At 41.7% G+C, this 21,748-nt stretch overlaps 1 protein-coding gene across 7 annotated transcripts in view; it reads right to left on the minus strand.

Moving 5' to 3' along the window:
- Tex14 (testis expressed 14, intercellular bridge forming factor) overlaps positions 1–21,748 on the minus strand; it is a 115,429-nt gene that overhangs the window by 28,312 nt on the left and 65,369 nt on the right. For 5 of the 7 annotated variants that reach the window (XM_070027020.1, XM_070027023.1, XM_070027018.1 and 2 more), the window contains 7 exons: positions 21,652–21,737; positions 20,018–20,299; positions 17,104–17,204; positions 14,376–14,492; positions 8,058–8,124; positions 5,332–5,413; positions 382–444 (listed from right to left, as the gene is read on the minus strand). In XM_070027020.1, the coding sequence (XP_069883121.1) occupies positions 382–444; positions 5,332–5,413; positions 8,058–8,124; positions 14,376–14,492; positions 17,104–17,204; positions 20,018–20,299; positions 21,652–21,737 (798 nt within the window). The remainder of the gene's footprint in view (positions 1–381; positions 445–5,331; positions 5,414–8,057; positions 8,125–14,375; positions 14,493–17,103; positions 17,205–20,017; positions 20,300–21,651; positions 21,738–21,748) is intronic. The other 2 variants (XM_070027024.1, XM_070027021.1) reach the window with 1 other exon arrangement.

The raw sequence follows: 21,748 nt of genomic DNA on the forward strand, positions 1-21,748 counted from the left end.
AGGATTACAAGTGTATTATTATTTCTGCATTTCCTTGATTATAAGATTCTATTCATTATAAACCACATTATCAATTGAATTACAGCTTTTTGAAGAAACTACTAGCATTAAGTTTATATATAAAAGGACTGAGAATGTGGCTTAGTGGTAGAGTGCTTGACTTAGTATGTATGAAGCCAGGGGTTCGATTCTTCAGTACCACATAAACAGAAAAAACCAGAAGTGACACTATGGCTCAAGTGGAGCCCCAAGACTGGCCAAAAAAAAGTTTATACATAAAAATGAAAAAAATGCAGTCTTACAAACAAGGAAATACTATTCCATAAAACCAAGACTTTACACAAACATCTTGGGCTACCAAACATCCTTTGGTAAACATACCTGTCTTTCTCTTTCAGTTCCTTTGGTATGTCCTCTAAGATCTCTTGTTGTTCACCTTCAGTACTGTAAGAGAAAAGAAAGAAAATGAGATCTCCTGTCAATGAAATGCATCAGCTTGATACAAAGGAGTAATTTATCAGCCCAATGTGAGAAGCATCAGAAAGAGTTAAGCTTGGAGTACAAATGTGGGTTCTTGTTTTGGTTCTGATGCAAACTATCCACAAGTTCTCTGGGATATGTGAGTTTCAAGTCCTTTTTACAGACTGAATAAACACTCTTTAAAGGTCAGGTCAGCTCTGAAATATGCCATGATTGACTTTATATGACAGTAAGTTTCCTAAGAAAAATCAATGGAGCACAAGAACCTTTCTGGGAGGTAGATATTTGATCAAGGGATATAGCCATGAGCTTCTAACAGCTGTGAAACAGCTTCCTGTACAAAGAAACAAAAAAGGCTAAAAGAAGCTTGCACCACAAATGGCCAGAAGAGAATACTGAAGACAAACCAGCCACTTCTACTTTAACTAACAGTTAACATTCAATTTCAATACTCAAGAGACACTACTAATTAAAAGCTAGGTCCTATGCTAAATCCTTCCACATATCTTTTTCTTTCTTTCTTTCCTTCTTTCTTATATCTCTTTCTTTCTTTCTTTCTTTTCTTTCTTTCTTTCCTTCTTGCTTGCTTGTTTGCTTGCTTTTTTTTTTTTTGCCGGTCGTGGGGCCTGAACTCTGGGTCTGGGCACTGTCCCTCAGCTCTTCAGCTCAAGGCTAGCGCTCTACCACTTGAGCTACAGTGCCACTTCTGGCTTTTTCTGCTTATGTGATGCTGAGGAATTGAACCCAGGGCCTCATGCATGCAAGGCATGTACTCTACCACTGAGTCACCTTTCCAGCCCTATCTTCATATTCTTAATCCTTGTAACATTCCTGTGAGATCAAACTATATAAGGCAAAGAAGATGGATTCGATGTTGACTTGTAGGTTTTTTTGGTGGTGGGGCCAGAGCACGGTCCCTGAGCTCTTTTTGCTCAAGGCTAGTACTTTACCACTTTGACCCACAGCTCTACTTCTGGTTTTTGAGTAGTTAATTGGAGATAAGAGTCTTTCAGCAACCCAGTACTAGTGGCTGATACCCATAATCCTAGCTACTCAAGAGAGTGAGATCTGAGGATCATGGTTCAAAGCTAACCAGGGCAGAAAAGTCTGTGAGATTCTTTTTTTTTTTTTTGTCAGTCATGGGCCTGAACTCTGGGCCTGGGCGCTATCCCTCAGCTCTTCAGCTCAAGGCTAGCGTTCTACCAGAGCCACAGCGCCACTCTGGCCTTTTCTGCTTATGTGGTGCTGAGGAATCAAACCCAGGGCCTCATGCATGCAAGGCAAGCACTCTACCACTGAGCCAACTTCCCAGCCCAAACCTTTCCTGTTTTAAACTACTAAAATTTGGGAAATCAATGGGGCTTTTTGTTTGTTTTGTAATATTATCTAGGCTATCCTGAATGACTAGGTATGTAACGTTACGGGGGAGAAAACATTTATGCTGGGCACCAGAGGCTCCTGTCTGAACTCCTAACTACTCAGGAGGCTGTAATCTTTCAGATTCAAAGCCAGCTGGTATAGAAAAGGCCATTAAGACTCCATCTTCAATTAACTAGTAAAAAAAAAAAAAAAAGGAAAAGAAAAGGAAGGAAGGAAGGAAGGAAGGAAGGAAGGAAGGCAGGCAGGCCAAGCTAGAGACACGGATCAGGTGCAAATCACCAGCCAAGTGATCCTAAGCCCTCTAAGTTCAAACTCTATAGTAGCTTAAAATACACATACATAAGCCTTATGCCAGTGGCCCACACCTGTAATCCTAGCTTCTCAGGAGGCTGAGAGCTGAGGATTGCAGTTCAAAGCCAGCCTGGGCAAGAAAGGCTATGAAACCCTTATCTCCAATAAAACACCAGAAAAACAGAAGTGGTGCTGTAGCTCAAGTGGTAGAGTGCTAGCCTTGAGCTGAAGAGCTGAGGGACAATGCTCAGGCCGAGTTCAAGCCCCATGACTGACCAAAACACGCACGCATGCACGCACTTAAAACACTCAACTTGGGTCTGGGAAGGTAGCTCAAGCGGTATGCCTTGCAAGCATGAGGCCCTGGGTTCGATTCCTTAGCACCATATAAACAGAAAAAGCCGGAAGTGATGCTGTGGCTCCAGTGGTAGAGCGCTAGCCTTGAGCTGAAGAGCTGAGGGACAGCGCCCAGACCCAGAGTTCAGGACCCATGACTGGCAAATAAAACAAAAAACACTCAACTTTTTTTTTTTTTTTTTTGCCAGGAGAGGGGTTAGGGGAGTTGGCAATTTCCAGTGCTAGGTGTTCTTAAACTCAGCTTGGGTGTTACCCATTTTTGCTCAGGCTGGTATTCAACCACATGAGCTACAGCTTTATGTCCCTCTTTAAGCTTTTTATCTCTGCTTTTCTTACTGGCAAAATGGAGATAACTGTACATATATCTTAGAGGGTTGCTATGTGGAATAGATGATACAATGACTGGCATATACTATTTTACTTAGGAATACTAGCTATAGTTATTATAATTAAGAAAATCAAGGCCCAAAGAGGGGTAAGTACATTGAATGTTTTTGTACCAAACATTTTATATCTGTTATTGTTTTATAATTTAGTTTTTGAGGTCACTGGAGTCACCTGTAGTTATATTAAAAATAAAAGAGATACACTTTACCAAATTTCCTCTAATAGTAATCTTACAAGTCTAGAGAATAATATCACAACCAAGATACAAGCATGATGCAGACAACATGCAGACATGTCCACTACCACTGATGGCTTATGTTGCTTGTTTATAGTCATACCTATACCTCCTACCCATTCCCTATAGGTCTGTCATTTTAAAGAATGTTATATAAGCAGAGTTTTCAGCTAATAACTCCATAGGATTGCTTTTTTCATGAAGCATAATTCTCTGGAGATTTATCTAGGTTGCTTTATGTACCAATAGTTCATTCCAATTTTTTTTTTTTTTTGGTCAGTCGTGGGGCTTGAACTCTGGGCTTGGGCACTGTCCCTGGGCTCTTCAGCTCAAAGTGAGTGCTCTACCGCTTTAGCCACAGCACCACATCCGGTTTTCTAGTGGTTTATTGGAGATAAGAGTCTCACGGACTTTCCTGCTCCAGCTGGCTTTGAACCGCGATGCTCAGATCTCAGCCTCCTGAGTAGTTAGGATTACAGGCGTGAGCCACTGGCTCCCGGCTCTGGTTTTTTTTTTTTTTTTTTTTTTTAATTGCAGAGCCTGGACGCTGTCCCTAAGCTCTTCAGCTCAAGGCTAGCTCTCTACCACTTCCGCTTTTTCTGCTTATATGGTGCTAAGGAATCAAACCCAGGGCCTCATGCATGCAAGGCCAGCACTCCGCCACGGAGCCACCTTTCCAGCCCAGTTCATTTCATTTTTACAAGTAATATTTAGTGTATAGATGTACCAAAATGTATCTAATCATTTACATGGTTGAGGATGTGTGGTTTTCAGTTTGGGACTATTATATATTTGCTATAAAATATTCATTCATGCTGGGCACCGGTGGCTCATGCCTGTAATACTAGCTACTCAGGAGGCTGAGATCTGAGGATCTCGGTTCAAAGCCAGCCTGGGCAGGAAACTCCGTGAGACTCTTATCTCCAATAAACCACTAGAAAACCGGAAGTGGTGCTGTGGCTCAAGCGGTAGGGCACTTGCCTTGAGCTGAAAAGCACAGGGACAGCACCCAAACCCAGAGTTCAAGCCCCACAACCGACAAAAAAATAAAATAAAAATAAAAATAAATTCACTCACAAATAAACTTGTGGTATGTTAACAAAAGCCTTTATTTCTCTGGGATAAATGCCCAGAAGTTAGCTTATTACTTTAAAATTCAGTGTCAATATTCTTGGTATTCTTTTTTTTTTTTTTTTGCTCAAGGCTAGCCCTCTATCACTTTGAGCCACAGCTCCACTTCTGGTTTTTTAGTGGTTAATTAGAGAAAAAAGTCTCACAAACTTTCCTGCCCAGGCTGCCTTTGAATCATGATCCTCACATCTCAGCCTTCTGAGTAGCTAGGGTTATAGGTGTGAGTCACTAGTACCCAGCTTGGTGAGGATTATTATCCCTATTTTATAGGAAGGAAAAACAGAATAGAGGGGCAGGACCTATAACCAAGACCATTAGGATAGAATGTCAGAGTCTAGACCTGAATGCAAAAAATGACTACTCTTAGTTGGGCACCAGTGGCTTATGCCTCTAATCCTAGCTATTCAAGGAGGCTAAGATCTGAGGATCCGGGTTTGAAGCCAGCCCAGGCAGAAAAGTTCCAGTGAGACTCTTATCTTCAATTAACCACTCAAAAGTCAGAATTGGTGTTGTAGCTCAAGTGGTAGAATGTTAGCCTTGGGCACAAAGAAGCTCAAGGACATTGCCCAGGTGCTGAGGTCAAGCCCCACAATTGAAAAAAAAAAAAAAGACTACTCTTAGTTAAAGACTACTCTTATTAATTTTTGCTGAACAATTCCTAAAAAGTTTCAGCTGCACAAAGCTAATCTATTCGTCTATTTTTTTTTTTGAGGCGGGAATGGGGGGCTGGGGGGAGTACTAATCCTGGGGCCTCAATTTAGTGCTTGGGTACTGCCCCTGAGCTTTTGTGCTCAGGGCTAGTTTACCACTTGAACCACATCTCCACTTTTGGCTTTTTGGTGGCTAATTGGAGATCAGAGTCCACTTTACCTTCCTGGCCATACTGAGATCCTCAGATCTCAACCTCCTAAGTAGCTAAGATTACAGATATGAGCCATCAGTGCCTGGCTTAAGCTAATTTTTATTAGCTTAATGCATGACTAATGCATATGAAGTCAAGCAATATATAAATATAGAGATTTTTCACCATTTAACATTTCATCTGAATCAGAAAGACAAAAAGTTCATACCTTTGTAAAGGTTGGAATTGACCTCCACTAAAAATCTCTGAGTTTTTTTCAAGGATTTTTTTTATTTGCATCTTTTCCTCGCCTGAAAAAAATAGATAAAAATATTTTAAGGAATTTTACTAATCCAGATTATTATTTTAATTCTCTAGAATCATTCTTGGTCTGGTCTAGAATGAGAAATATCTGACTAAAGAGTGTTTCCTTGAGTTTGGATTGAGTGCTGTAGAGGATGGCTCTATTCTAAAAGTTTATTTTCCTTGCTCAGAGGGGAGAATTATATTCTGACACTCAGAATACAATCAAGTCATTTACTGGCCTTTCAGTTAGAATGACATAGCTGTTTCTGGAGACAAATGTTTTTGTATTTTCAAAGCAAACTGACCCAGTTCCTGTCAACAGACACCAGGGGGCGATGAAACCAAGAACTGCTTGTTCACTAAAGACTCCAAAGAGAAAAGACATTCCCAGAGTACTAACTATATGCTTGGCTCTCAAAACAATCTAAAGAGAAGAAGCAGAAAATGGGGTCTTCAGTACTGAAAACCTAGTTCAATTGTCTTCAGTTCTCCTTGGCATCAAGCATCTAAAGTTATTATTCCTCCCCAATTCTCAGGAAAATGCTTTTCAGATACTTAAAATAGGGCCAGCATTTTCTTTCTCATCACTGAACTGCCCTAGTTTATAGAGATGAGAACAGATAAAGCAGCCAGCCCAGATTCCAAATGCTCTGGATTCCCCTGGTCCTCAGATCCAAGTGGTCACTAGGGGCTTACCAGAACACTGTTGCCTATAGCAGATATCAAGAAACTCTGAAAACTCACCAGTAGATAGATATAGAGATTCTTCTTCCTGCAATCTTTTTTTTTTTTTTCTTTGTCAGAGGCGGGTGTTGAACTCTGGGCCTGGGCACTGTCCCTGAGCTTTTCAGCTCAAGGCTAGCCCTCTACCACAGCACCACTTCCAGTTTTCTGGTGGTTAACTGAAGCTAAGAGTCTCATGGACTTTCCTGCAGGGGCTGTCTTTGAACTGTGATCCCCAGACCTTAGCCTCCTGAGTAGCTAGGATTATAGGTGTGAGCTACCAGTGCCTGGCCTGCAATCCCTTTTTTTTTTTCCAGTAATAAATTTATAGAAGACATAAACCAATTCCTAGTAGCCGAGCGCTGGTGGCTCACGCCTGTAATCCTAGCTACTCAGGAGGCTGAGATCTAAGGATCGCGGTTCAAAGCCAGCCCGGGCAGGAGAGACCGTGAGACTCCTATCTCCAATAAACCACCAGAAAACCGGAAGTGGCGCTGTAGCTCAAGTGGTAGAGCGCTCGCCTTGAGCTGAAGAGCTGAGGGACAGCACCCAGGCCCAGAGTTCAAGCCCCACGGCCAACAACAACAACAAAAAAAAACAATTCCTAGTAAGTATAATTTAGAGCTTGGGTAAAATAAGAGATTTTAGAGTCTGAGAAAGGAGAGTAAGGAGTTGAGATGAACTGGCTTGTCCAACATTATGCAAAACAGTGGCAAAACAGGCTTTAGAACCTAGCATACATCCTACTGAACACTGTGATGTCTCCTGGTTTGGAGAGGGTATATATCACAGCTTTGGGTGGAAAATTGGGCAGAGAAGACCAAAAGAAGGGGATAAAGTAGAAATTCAAGGCTTTTGCATGTTCCTATGGAACTGGCCCTGGCTTTCTGACCTGTCTGTCCTACTGCTTTTCCATCCTAGGCAAGCTTCTTCTAAAACACATACAGGGGCCAAGTTCAGACCAGACCCACAGAAAGTGATCAAGGGTAAAGCTTCTGCAGGAAAAGGTAGGTGGCCCAACACTCTGGGGACTTTTAATACATATCCTGAGAACGTAACTATTCATCTAAAAGTTTGGTTTGTCTGCTGGGTTGAACCTAGAACCTTATTCGTGGCTAGGCAAGCATTCTTACTCTGAACTATATTCCAAGACGTTCATTAATTTTATTTTGGGACAGGATCTCATTAATTTATCCAGGCTGGCTCTCAAATTTATAATCCTCTTGACTTAGCCTCTTAAGTAGCTGGGATTATTGGCATGCACTACCACACCCAGCTTTCACTCTGATTTAAAAATACAGGGCTGCATAAATGGCAAAAGTCTATATCAGTATACTTTTTTAAAAAAAATCTGTAATAGAACCAATAGTTTGTTTATACCATGTGGCATACCCATGGCTCCTAGTCCAATGTTAACTTCATATACTAGAAAGCTCCTCTTATTACACAGAAACAAAAAATTTCTAAGGGGTGGGTAATTATTATCTCTATGTTAAGATGCTAAGCAAGAAAAAGAAGATAGTGAAGCTTGGGCTGCTGAGGTGAAACTGAGCTCTAGCTTTTATTGTTATCAATAACTAGTTCAATGGCTTGGGTAAATCTCTTAGATTACTCAACAAAGACATCATGTACCTGCTGTGTGCCAACAAGGAGCCTAATTCTAGGTAGAGGGTGGGGTAAATAAGCAATTATTACAGTGTATGCTATAATAAAAGTGGAGGTATAAACAATGCAACAAGGTAACTAAGGCTCCTGAGAAGCAGGGGTTCCTATTAATGAAAGGACATCATTGAGCTCTGTGTTCTCATCCACAAAATGAAAGGCCTAGATGAAATTATCTCCAAGAACCCTTCCAGTTGTAAATATCTGTGATCCTATAGTAAATGAAGGTAACAGATTCTCAAAGGAATCTGCTGAAGGGCTTACCATAGCCTTGAGGTTGAGAAAATGCACCTTGTATTCCTTCAAAGTCATCTTCTATGGGACTTGAAGTCTACAAAAGAAGAGCAAAGAAAGGAGGTTCAATGGAGGCTGAAAGATCATCAAAAAGCCAAAGGAAGTCAGATGCAGGTGGCTCATATCTGTAATGCTAACTACTCAGGATGTTAAGATACAGAGGATTGTGGTTCAAAGACAGCCAAGGCCAAAATAAAGTCTGAGACTCCATCTCCAACAGAACCAACAAGAAGCAGGGCTGGAGGCATGGTTCAAGTGGTAGAATGCCAGCTGAGCAAGCAAGCAGAGTAAGCTGCTAAAGGCCAAGAGTTCAAGGCCTAGTACTGCACAGAGAAATTGAGAGAATTCTGTTGAAAATTTTTTGTAGTACTGGGGTTTGAACTCAAGACCTTTATATTGTTAGGTAGGTACTCTACCTCTGAGCCATACCTCCAGCTCCATTTTTTTGCATTGTTGGGGATAAAAATTGACCTTTTCCTGCTATAAGCTGTACCCTCAATCCTCTTGATGTCTTAAACTTAGAATCCTTCATAAGATCTCTTCTGAGGTGATTTTAATAAGATCATATCTTGTTTCCAGTACTGAGGAGTGTGAATTGAACTCAGGTCTCAAATATGCTATGCAATTGTTTAACCATTTAAACCATGTCTTCAGCCCCATCTTCTTACAGAAAAAGAACAAATTACTCCCCAGACATCAGACATCTATTTGTGCTATATGTTCTCAACAAGCTTTGCCTCTACCTCCTATAGTAAGGATTAATTACATGACTTTTCTTTGCATCACTGTCCTCTGCTGATTCAAATATTGTAACAAAGATGTTTTAGCTATTGGGAGCTTTATCAGAAGAGTCTAAGAATGTTGAAAGAATTGCCAAAAATGGCTGTAAGTCCAGACTGGCCTGGAACTCATGATCCTGCCTCAGCCTCCCCAGGATTACTGGCCTGTTCCATAACACCTAACTACATGGTTCAACTATGACTAGCTCAATGCTTTTTAAGTCTTTATATTACTTTTTTTTCTTTTTTCTTTTTCTTTTTCTCGATCATGGGGCTTGAACCCTGGGCCTGGGCACTGCCCTCGGCTCTTCAGCTCCAGGTGAGCGCTCTACCACTTGAGCCATAGCACCACTTCTGGTTGTCTGAGATCAGAGTCTCATGGACTTTCCAGCCTGGGCTGGCTTTGAACCTCCATCCTCAGATCTCAGTGTCTTAAGTAGTTAGGATTACAGGCATGAGCCACCAGTGCCCAGCTTTTCTTTTTTTTTTTTTTTTTGTTGGTTGCAGGGCCTGAGCTCTTTTGCTCAAGGCTAGAGCTATATAACTTTGAGCCACGGCTCCAATTCCAGTTTCTGAGTAGTTAATTGGAGATAAAGTATTCTTTTGATGTATCCTGGATATGTTCGCTTCGGCAGCACATATACTAAAATTGATGTATCCTGGAATTTTTCCTGTCAGTCCAAAGCCGTGATTATTCAATCCTTCCTTTCCTCTACTCTACCTTCCCTGTCAATAAGTCTTTAAAGAGTAGCAGATTAAGAAAGAGGTAGAATAGAAATTATATAAGTAATAAATTTCATCTTACACATTTCATCTTGCAAAAGCTAGTGTACTCATTTGTTGTTGAACCCTTGCCTCTAGTACTGGCCTTCCCATCACTAACACTTGGCAGAGTGGACTTAATTCCCTACATCTACAGGTCATCAATTTTCACAAATAAAGAGAGAGCATGTAAGCTGGGTGCCAGTGGCTCATGTCTATAATCCTAGCTACTCAGGAGGCTGAGATTTGAGGATCACAATTCAAAGCCAGCCCAGGCATGTAAAGTCTGTGAGAGTCTTATCTCCAATTAACCACCATAAAACCAGTAGTGGCTCTGTGTGGCTCAAGTGGTAGGGTGTTTGCCTTGACCTTAAGTGCTCAGGGACAGTGCCCAGGCCCAGAGTTCAAGGCCCACAACCAACAAAAAGAAAGAAAAAAAGAAAAGAAAAAAAAAGAAAATGGAAGGAAGGCAGGAAGGAAGGAAGGAAGGAAGGAAGGAAGGAAGGAAGGAAGGAAGGAAGGAAGGAAGGAAGGAAGGAAGGAAGGAAATCAAGCAATATGAATAAAAGAATTTTGGTGGCTAGGTATGTTGGCTCAAGCCTGTGATCATAGCTACTTGGAAGATAGAAATTAGGTTAAAGGCCAGCTCAAGCATGAAAATTCTTTTTTTTTGGTCAGTCATGGGGCTTGAACTCTGAGCCTGGGCACTGTCCCTCAGCTCTTCAGTTCAAGGCAACCTCTCTACCACTTGAGCACAGCTCCACTTCCAGTTTTCTGGAGATTAACTGGAGTTAAGAGTCTCACAGACTTTTCTGCCCGGGCTGACTTTGAATTATTATCCTCAGATCTCAGCCTCTTAAGTAGCTAGGATTATAGGCATAAATCACCGGCACCTGGCGAAAATACTTGATGCTCCATTTCAACCAATGGTGAGGCACAATTGTGCTCACCTTTTATCCTAACCATAGGAGAAGCACAATGGCTGGATGCAGTGGCTCATGGCTGTTCCCCAGCAACATGAGGAAGCATAAGTGGATCAAAGCCCAAGCCTGTCCTAACATCAGAAAAAGAAGCCCTATCTGTAAAATAACCAAGCAAGAAGAAGGTGGAGGCATGGCTCAAGTGGTAGAGTGCCTGCCCAGTAAGTATCAGTCTCTGAGTTTAATCTCCAGCACAACCAAAAAAACAATACAAAACAAAAAACAGGCTCCAGTGGCTCACATTTGTAATCCTAGCTAGCTACTCAGGAAGTTGAAATCCGAAGATCATAGTTTGAAGCAAGCCTTGTCAGGAAAGTCCATGAGATTCTTTTTTTTTTTTTTTTTTTTTTTGTGGGTCTGGGTGCTGTCCCTCATCTCTTCTCAAGGTAAGCACTCTACCATTTGAGCCACAGCACCACTTCTGGTTTTCTGGTGGTTAATTGGAGATAGGAGTCTCCTGGATGTTCCTGCCCGGGCTGGCTTTGAATCAGATCAGATCTCAGCCTCCTGAGTAGCTAGGATTACAGGTGTGAGTTACAGTCATCCTGCTTCACAAGATTCATATCTCCAATAAACTATCAAAAAGCTGAACGCAGAGCTGCAGCTCAAGTGGTAAAGAACTAGCCTTGAACAAATAAAAGCTTAGGGATAGGTTCTAGGCCCCGAGTTCAAGCCCCAGGAACAGCACACACACACACAACAACAACAACTAAAAAAAACAGATCTTATGATCCTAAGGTGATAATTGGACATATAGTCAAAGGAATGTATACCTTCATAACCATGTTTATTGCATCTCTGTTCACAATGGCTTAACTATGGAATTGGCTGAGGTACCTACCCATCAACTGATGACATGGTACAGATAAACCATGGAATATTAGAAAGAAAGAAATTAGAAATAAAGAAAATGGGGGCTGGGAATGTGGCTTAGTGGCAGAGTGCTTGCCTAGCATGCATAAAGCTCAGTACCACATACACAGAAAAAGCTGGAAGTGGCACTGTGGCTCAAGGGGCAGAGTGCTAGCCTTGAGCAAAAAAGCAGCTCAGGTACAGTGCCCACGCCCTGAGTTCAAGCCCCAGAACTAGGAAGGAAGGAAGGAAGGAAGGAAGGAAGGAAGGAAAGAAAGAAAGAAAGAAAGAAAGAAAGAAAGAAAGAAAGAAAGAAAGAAAGAAAGAAAGAAAGAAAGAAAGAAAGAAAGAGAAAGAAAGGAAGGAAGGAAGGAAGGAAGGAAGGAAGGAAGGAAGGAAGGAAGGAAGGAAGGAAGGAAGGAAGGGAAGAAAGAAAATGAAGTTCTGCCATTTTCAGAAAAGTGGAAGAAACTGGAGATATCAGGTTAAATTAAATAACGTAAACTCAAAATGTCAAATACTGAATGTTTTTGTTTATTTGTGGAATCTAGACATAAAAGATATACATATACATATATGGGACTATTTTGGAGGATGTAAGGGAGGGGGAAGAGGGAAAAAGAATGTTGGACAAGTGGGGTCCAGTGGCTCACACCTGTAATCCAACTCAGGAGGCTGAGATCTGAGGATTGCAGTTTGAAGCCAGCTGGGGCGTCCGTGAGACTCTTATCTACCAGAAAATTGGAAGTAGTGCTGTGGCTCAAAGTGGTAGAGCACTAACCTTGAGCAAAAAGCTCAGCAGAGGACAGAGATTAGGCCCTGAGTTCAAGCATCATGACCAACACCCCTCCCCTCCCCCAAAAAAGGCTGGAGGATGAATAATATTGAAATACACAGTGGAAAGTCATTGAAAGCTACTGAATCATAATATATGCATGTGCAAATTGCTATGGTAATTATACCCTGTTTACAATTAGTACATGCAAAAAAATTTAAACAGAAATCAAGCTGGGTGCTGGTGGCTCATGCCTATAATCCTAACTACTCAAGAGGCTGAGATCTGAGGATCACAGTTTGAAGCCAGCCAGGGCAGGAAAGTGCAGGAAAACTCTTATGGCCAGTAAACTACTCAGATAAAGCTGGAATTAGTGCTATGGTCAATTGGTAAGAGTGCTAGCCCTGAGCAAAAGCAGCTCAGGGATAATATGTAAGCCCTGAGTTCAAGCCCCAGGACCAGAACACACAAAAACAAAACAAAACAAAACAAAAAGAAATCATAGGAAAGTAAAAGACTATTGTTGGGGATGAAAACCAAAAGGAGAGAGGCAAGGCAACCAAAAAGGGTTGCACAACTAATACATGCTAATGAAAATATGTTCTGGTGGGGGTAGGGTGGGAGGCGGGAAGGGATGGTAAGGGGCAACAAAGGAGCAGGCAACAATGCTTGATGAGAAATGCACTCATTACCTTGCTCATGTAATTATAACCCCTCTGTAATATTTTTACAATATAAATAAATAAATTAATTAATTAATTCTTTAGCCAAGCACTGGTGGCTCATGCCTGTAATCCTACCAACTCAGGAGGCTGAGATCTGAGGATCACAGTTCAAAGCCAGCCTGGGCAGGAAAGTTTGTGAGACACTTTTCTCCAATTAAGCACCAAAAAAAGTAGAGCTGTGGCCCAAGCAGTAGCCTTGAGCAAAGAAGTTAAGGGAAAGCCGGGCGCTGGTGGCTCACGCCTGTAATCCTAGCTACTCAGGAGGCTGAGATCTGAGGATCGCGGTTCAAAGCCAGCCCGGGCAGGAGAGACCGTGAGACTCCTATCTCCAATAAACCACCAGAAAACCGGAAGTGGCGCTGTAGTTCAAGTGGTAGAGCGCTCGCCTTGAGCTGAAGAGCTGAGGGACAGCGCCCAGGACCAGAGTTCAAGCCCCACGACCGACCAAAAAAAAAAAAAGAAGTTAAGGGACAGTAACCAGGCCCTGTGTTCAAGTCCCAGATGGCGCGTGCACGCACACGCGCACACGCGCGCGCACACACACACACACACACACACACACACACACACACACACACACACACACACACACACACACACACACAGCCAGGCATTAGGAGTTCATGCCTATAATCCTAGCTGATCAGATATTTTGCTAGATTCCATTTCCAAATAGCCAAGGCTGGAAGTATAACTCAAGTGGTACAGTATGAGCCTAGCAATCATGAGGCCCTGAGTTCAAACCCTAGTACTGAAAAAAGAAAAAAGAAGTATGAAAATATGAAAACCAAGCCAGGCGCCAGTGGCTCATGCCTGTAATCCTAGCTATTGAGGAGGCTAAGATATGAGGATCATGGTTCAAAGCCAGCCCCAGCAAGGAAAGTCTGTGAGACTCATATCTCCAATTAACTGCCAGAAAACAAAGTAGCACTGTGGCTCAAGTGGTAGAGTGCTCGCCTTGAGCTGAAGAGCTCACAGACAGCCCCCAGGCCCAGAGTTCAAGCCCAGGACAGACAAAAAAAATGAAAACCATGGAAACTTTTTAATACAAGGTATTTTTCTCAATAAAAATGATTTAAGCCACATACAGTAACTCACACCTGTAATCCGAAATACTCAGGACTTAATGGTTTAAAGTCAGCCTGGACAGCAAAAATCCAGTTAACCAACAAAATCAGAAGTAGAGCTGTGATAGAGGACCAGAGATAGTATCAAGACTCTTTAGTTCAAACCCCAGTACTGATGTATACACATACACACACACACACACACACACACACACAGAGCCACCGTGAGCACGCGCACACGAGAGAGAGAGAGAGAGAGAGAGAGAGAGAGAGAGAGAGAGAGAGAGAGAGAGAGAGAGAGAGAGAGAGAGAGATTTAAAAGGAATAAGGCAAATATATGATGTTTACCTGTACAGATAAGTTTTCTTGAGCAGCAGAATAAAAATATTCATGGTCTGGAGTTAAAAACTCATCTGTTATGTCCTCAGAAGATTCTGCTGAATAAGTTGACTGCACAGATAGATTCTATTAATAATGTAAGAAAATCACTTTTAATTTGCTGTTTGTTGTAAACAAATCCCTTTACAACTTAATGTAGTGGTAACAATGGGCTTGTCTGAGACTACCCAGAGCCCATGGACAGCTCAGCTGGCTCACCTCGTCTGTCTGTGGGCCACTGCTTGCCTTTTTACAATCTGTGGGCCACTGCTTGCCTTTTTACAATGCAGTTGTGAACTATTCCATCTCCTTGCAGAATGGGTGGAATTTAAGCAATCTTTCTGCTCTAAAATTCTAGGAGAGAAGAGAGGCCCTAGACAACTAAAGCTGACGACCAAATTTAAACACCATGACCTCTCAAGAGAAGACATAGCTGCATACTAGTGTCACTGTGTATAAGAAGGATGAGGCTGCTCAGAACTTGCAAGTCCATTTCATATTATCATTGGAAGCAAAGTGGAGCAACAGAATCTTTAAAAGAGCAAAGCAGGGGGCTGGGAAGGTGGCTTAGTGGTAGAGTGCTTGCCTAGCATGCATGAAGCCCTGGGTTTGATTCCTCAGTAGCACATAAACTGAAAAGCCAGAAGTGGTGCTGTGGCTCAAGTGACAGAATGCTATGCTTGAACAAAAGAAGCTCAGGACAGCACCCAAACCCTGAGTTCTGAGTTCTAGCCCCAGGACTGGCAAAAAAAATAGCAATGCAACTTCAATAATAAAAATAAAATTTTTGGCCAGGTGCTAGTAGCTCATGTCTGTAATCCTAGTTACTCAAGAGACTGAGATTGAGATCTGTGGACTGCGATTCGAAGTCAGCCAGGGCAAGAAAGTCTAAGACTTTTATTCCAATAAACTACTCAGAAAAAACTGGAGGGGCTGGGAAGGTGGCTTAGTGGTAAAGTGCTTGTCTCGCATGCATGAGGCCCTGGGTTGGATTCCTCAGAACCACATAAACAGAAAAAGCTGGAGATGATGCGGTGGCTCAAGTGGTAGAGCACTAGCCTTGAGCTGAAGAGTTAAGGGACAAGTCCCAGGCCCACGACTAACAAAAAAAAAGAAAAAAGAAAAAACTGGAAGTGGCACTGTTGCTTAAGTAGTAGAGCACCAACCTTTAGAAAAAGAATCTCTGGGACAGTGCCCATGCCCTGAGGTCAATAATAATAATCGTAACTATAATAAATGAATACATTTTTTGCCAGTCCTGGGGCTTGAACTAAGGGCCTGAGCACTGTCCCTGGGCTTCTTTTTTGCTCAAGGCTAGCACTCTACTACTTGAGCCATAGCACCACTTCTGGCTTTTTCTGTGTATGTGGTACTGAAGAATCAAACTCAGGGCTTCATGAATGCCAGGCAAGTACTCTACCACTAAGCCACATTCCCAGCTCAAATGAGTACAATTTTGAGGGTACTTTATTCTTGTCACTTCCCAACCTACCTTTCTCCATCCCTTTTGTGGTTCTAGGCACACTAGCCAACTGTATATAACTATTCTGACAATGTTTATTACTTATGAAAATCAGTGGACCTCTTAGAAAAATGATGCTTATTAACAAAATCTCATCTGAGTTTTAACTTTAGAAGAACATAATTAAAATATTAAGTAACAGCATTTCCTTTCCATATCTTCTTTTTCTGATTATTTTACTCCATTCAGGCCCTGATTACACATAGCCTTACCTCCAGGTATGCCTACAGATATTTTGTGGCTTATTTCATTAGACACAATTTTTTCCATTCATCTCTCTGTGCATTTTAGAGTGCTCAGTCCTTTGTTTCTTATATCATTAAAATTGCTCAGACAACCTGGCTTCCTACCTTTCCCACTTAATACTGTATTGTGTCTTCAAAAGACCTTATATTACTATTGTATTTTTATATTGTCATTCTAACTAGCATGTAAACATATACATGTGTGTATATATCTACATATCTGTAGATCTACTGTGCACATATACATGTACATACACATGAATACACATATATACATATATACACATATACACATATACACATATATACACATGAATACAGGTGTGTGTGCTTTCTCACAAGTCTGATCTACCACTTGAGCCACAGCTCCACTTGTGGCTTTCTGTTGACTAACTGGAAATGGACTTTCCTGCCTAGGTTGGTTTCAAATCTCAGATCTCAGACTTCTAAGTAGCTAAGCTTACAGATGTGAGGGACCAGTGCCCAGTTTATATATAAGTAACACACACAAATTATATATTTATATATGTTACATATGCTATATATTTATTATATATATTTTTGTGCCGATCTTGGGGCTTGAACTCAGGACCTGGATGCTGTCCCTGAGCTTTCTCACTCAAGGCTAGCACTCTACCACTTTCACCCACAGCACCACTTCTGGTTTTTTGATGGTTAATTGGAAATAAATCTCATAGACTTTCCTGCCCAGACTGACTTTGAACCATGATCCTTAGAGCTCAGCCTCCTGAGTAGCAGGCATGAGCCACTGATGCCAGCCAGTTTATATTTTTTAATGATTGTATACAGTTAGTATATCTCACTCCTATAGATACTATTTCGATGTTATGATACATAAATACAACTCAATTCTACTTTATTAGATCCTTGGGCTCAACTTGGCTCTATCTCCAGGTCCAGTATTACTTACGCTGGAAGATTTCTCAATGGCCACAGATGTGTTGAAACTTGCTTGAAAAGCTCCACTATGCTTTGGCTGCTCATGTGTTCTGGAAGATGGGTGCCTGATATCTAGTGATTATAAAACAATCACAGACATGGTCATTAAATGAGATCAATAGAATGAAAAGAGAAAAGGCAATGAGAGAAATTATGTACGCATGGTCTATAAAAGATGGACATACCCCTTATATTAAGTTCACTAGAGACAGTGGAGACTGTTAGTTAAACCTGGTCCCAAAACATAGTCCTGTCTCATTTTGCCCCTATCCCATTCAAAAAAAAGATACTTGGTGAAGAACAGATTTTAAATAAAAAAAAATTTTTTTTATTTAAAAAAGTTGGGCATGGCCTGGGAAGGTGGCTCAGTGGTAGAGCGCTTGCCTCACATGCATGAGGCCCTGGGTTCGATTCCTCAGCACCACATAAGCAGAAAAAAAAAGCCAGAAGTGGTGCTGTGGCTCAAGTGGTAGAGTGCTAGCCTTGAACTGAAGAGCTGAGGGACAGTGCCCAGGCCCAGAGTTCAGGTCCACGACCGGACCCCCCCCCCCAAAAAAAAAAAGTTGGGCACCAGTGGCTCATGCCTGTAATCCTATGTACTCAGGAGGCTAAGATTTGGGGGTCACAGTTCAAAGCCAGCAGGAAATCTGTGAGACTTTTTTTTGTCAATTGGAGGCTTGCACTCTGGGTCTGGGCACTGTCCTTCAGCTCTTCAGCTCAAGGCTAGCATTCTACCACTTGAGCCAAAGCACCACTTTCCATTTTCCAGTGGTTTATTGGAGATGAGTCTCATGAACTTTCCAGCCTGGCTTTGAACCCCGATCCGGATCTCAGCCTCCTGAGTTGCTAGGATTATAGGTGTGAGCCACTGGCACTAGGCTGGGCCGTGAGACTCTTATCTCTAATTAACCACCAGAAAAACGGAAGTGGCACTATGGCCCAAGTGATTGAGCGCTTGCCTTGAGCTGAAGAGCTCAGGGACAGTGCCCAGGCCCAGAGTTCAAGCCCCACAAACAACCTAAAAATAAAATAAAAAAATAAAAATAAAACCCAAGATAACAGACTTTTTGTCTAAGATAAATGATAATTTTAGATATCCCTTTCTTTGACTCACAAATGATGAAACAATATCCCAACTAGGTTGTAAGCAAATTACTAGGTAGAAATGCAGTCTTCAGGGGTTGGGAAGGTGGCTCAGTGGTAGAGTGCTTGCCTTGCATGCATGAGGCCCTGGATTCGATTCCTCAGCACCACATAAAAAGAAAAGGCCAGAAGTGGCACTGTGGGTCAAGTTGTAGAGCACTAGCCTTGAGTTGAAGAGCTGAGGGACAGTACTGAGGTCTAGAGTTCAAACCCCATGACCAACAACAACAAAAATGCAATCTTCAAAGCTTTTTTTTGCAGGGGGGTTTGGGAGGGCAATATTAAAAGTTTGAATTCAGTGTCAGGGCTGCTAAACAGGTAGGTACTTTAGCACTGAGCCATAACTCCAGTACTTTTTTGTTTTTTACCAGTCATGGGGCTTGAACTCAGGATCTGAGTTTTTCCACTCAAGGCTAGTGCTCTATCATTTTGAGCCATAGCTCTACTTCCAGTTTTCTGGTGGTTAACTGGAGATAAGAGTCTCATGAACTTCCTTGCCTGGGCAAGCTTTGAACTGTGATCTCAGCCTCCTGAGTAGCTAGGCATGGGCTGCCAGCACCTGGCTTGTGCTAGTATTTTTGAAATACAGTCTAACTTTTTGCTGGATGCATATGTGGACCTAGATCCACCTATTTTAGGCTTCTCACAGTAGCTAGGGTGACAGGCACATGTCAGTGTGCTCAGCTATGACTAATAAGGGTCTCATGAACTTTTCTACCCAAGCTGCCCTAAAACTGAAATCTCCTAGTCTCAGCATCCTAGGTAGTTAAAATTACAGCTGTGTTCCACTGGTACCTAGCTCAGTCTTTTGTGTGTGTGTGCTGGTCCAAGAGGGCTTTATCTCAGGGCTTCAGCTCTGTCCCTGAGCTGCTTTTGCTCAAGGCTGGTGTTTTAACACTTAAGCCAGAGCTCCACTCAAGCCTATGAAGAGTTTTATAGACTTTTCTGCACAGACTGGCTTTGAACCTCAATCCTCAGATTTCAGCCTCCTGAGTAGTAAGGATTAGGCATGAGTCACCAACACCTGGCCACCTGGCTCAGTCTTAAACAGTTTTAACCTGCAAATTTATAAAGTGATGATCATAAATGTCTCATACTGTCTCTAGGTTCACGTGGTATAGACTCAGTGTATTTATTTTCAGCTTTCAAATGAAATGTACAGAAACTGATAATAGTGATGGTTCATTTTCACCCTAAGAAAGGTTCAATTCCTTGCTGAGTTAGAATAGGACCAGCATCAGTACATGGAGATTATTTTGTTTCCTCTAACAAAATAATAGAAAAACTCATGAATCACTGCCCCCTTCTTTGCCTATATGAAGTTCAGTGAGGTATAAAGATATGCTACTTTCTCTTGTAATTCAAGGTTGCCAGAAAAGTAACAAAGATAGGGCAAGAAAACATTCCAGGTGTTACTTTTTTTTTTTTTTTTGTCAGTCATGGGGCTTGAACTCTGGGCTTGGGCACTGTCCCTCAGCTCTTCAGCTCAAGGCGAGCGCTCTACCACTTGAGCTACAGCGCCACTTCTGGTTTTCTGGTGGTTTATTGGAGATAGGAGTCTCATGGTCTTTCCTGCCTGGGCTGGCTTTGAACCAAGATCCTCAGATCTCAGCCTCCTGAGTAGCTAGGATTGTAGGCATGAGCTACTGGCGCCCGGCTTGTTTACATATTTTTGAGAGCTGATACACTGAAATAGAACATGATAGTGTTCAGCTACCTCAATTCCCCCAAAATGAACTTACTGGTGAAACTTTGGGTCCCACGCTGTCTGACAGGCTTGTCTCTGTCGTAGTCGCTGTTGTCCATCTTGCTAAACTTGACATTTCTTCCTGGTTCATCATTTTTGCCGTGATACTCTACAACTTGCTGCCAGTCCTCATTTTCAACGCCCGAAACAGGGGGCTGTAGTAGGTAATCATGCTCATTTTCAGGCTTACTCTTGAAAGTCAAACTACTCTGAGGATGCCAAGGAAGTAATGGAAGCTGCCCCATAGCTGCTTTTTCTGCCATTTCTTTCACCTCCACTGGACACAGGAAAAATCATTTAAAACATCATTGTTAACTTTAGAAACAAAGGCTTTCATCATGAAGAGATGTGTAATACTATTATAGCTCATATAATACCAATAGTTGCCTTTGTACAATTACATCATCCTAACTTGGCCTGTTTGTCTTAGTAAAGAGGAGAAGGGAATACTGATGAGCAGGGGAAATAATTTCATTTAGTTAATCCAAACAGAAGCCTTTGATGTTGAATTGAAGGCAGCAGCAAATGTGTTGAAGGACCCTCTTTTTTTATTTAATGAGATAAACACCATCTGGAACTTTCAGTCTGTAGCAGAAAGGGTATGTACATATATGCCTTTCCCCCAAATGTTCTATACTACTACTAGTGTCACTAATACTAAATATGTGTGTGCATCTTTTCGGGGGAGGGGGGAGGGAGCTTAAACTCAGAGCCTCACACTCTTAGCTTTTTCACTCAAGGCTGGCATTCTACTACCACACCTCTACTTCTGGGTTTTTTTTCCCTTTGATATTTAATTGGAGATAAGACTCTCATGGGTCTTTCCTGTCTAAGCTGGCTTTAAACAGCAATCCTCAGACCTCAGCCTCCCAAGTAGCTAGGATTACAGGTATGTACAACCGCACCTGATTTATCCTTTTAAGTTTATAAGATAATACTGATACAAAAAGATAATGCTCACAAACTATGTTAGAGTGACCCTGCATGTTCTCCCACTTGAAGAATGCTTATTGATTAGATATCTATTGTGTAATCTATTATACATGTTATATAATATGCATTTATAAAGACAATAGAAATATTTCTTGTCAAGTCTAAAAATACAAACATTTCCTTCTGCAGTTTCTAGTTAGAAGGGCATGGTTTTTAAGTTAGAATGATCTCAACCAGGCACTGGTAGCTCATACCTATAATCCTAGCTACTCCTAGCTGAGATTCTGAGGATTGCAGTTTAAAGCCAGCCAAGACAGCAAAGTCTGTAAGATACTTATCTCCAATTAAGCACCAAAAAAGCTGGAAATAGAGCTGTGGCTCAAGTGGTAGAGCACTAGCCTTGAGAACAGAAGTTCACGGACAGTGCCCATGCCCTGAGTTCAAGCCCTAGGACCAGCACAAAAAAACAAAAACAAACAAACAAACAAAAACACAAACAACCTTAGAGAAGAAAAATATAGGAGGACTTTGTTATGGCCCTAAAGTAAGACACATGCTCTGTACTTAAAAGATATCAAGCAGCGTCTTAGAAGATTGCTCAGTGGTACAGCACTTAACTAGCATATATATCCAGTACCGCAAAACAAAACAGATGTCAACTAAGTTACTTTTAACTTTGTTTTTCTTCATACTCACTTTTCCATTTTAAGTGTACTTCATCATCTTCATTATTTCTTGACTTTGCATTACAGATTTCAGAAGACCCATATTCCACATTAATCCTAAATTACAG

This window comes from Dipodomys merriami, unplaced genomic scaffold, assembly GCF_024711535.1.
Source record: "Dipodomys merriami isolate MVZ:Mamm:240054 unplaced genomic scaffold, mDipMer1.0.p SCAF_19, whole genome shotgun sequence".
NCBI lineage: Eukaryota > Metazoa > Chordata > Mammalia > Rodentia > Heteromyidae > Dipodomys > Dipodomys merriami.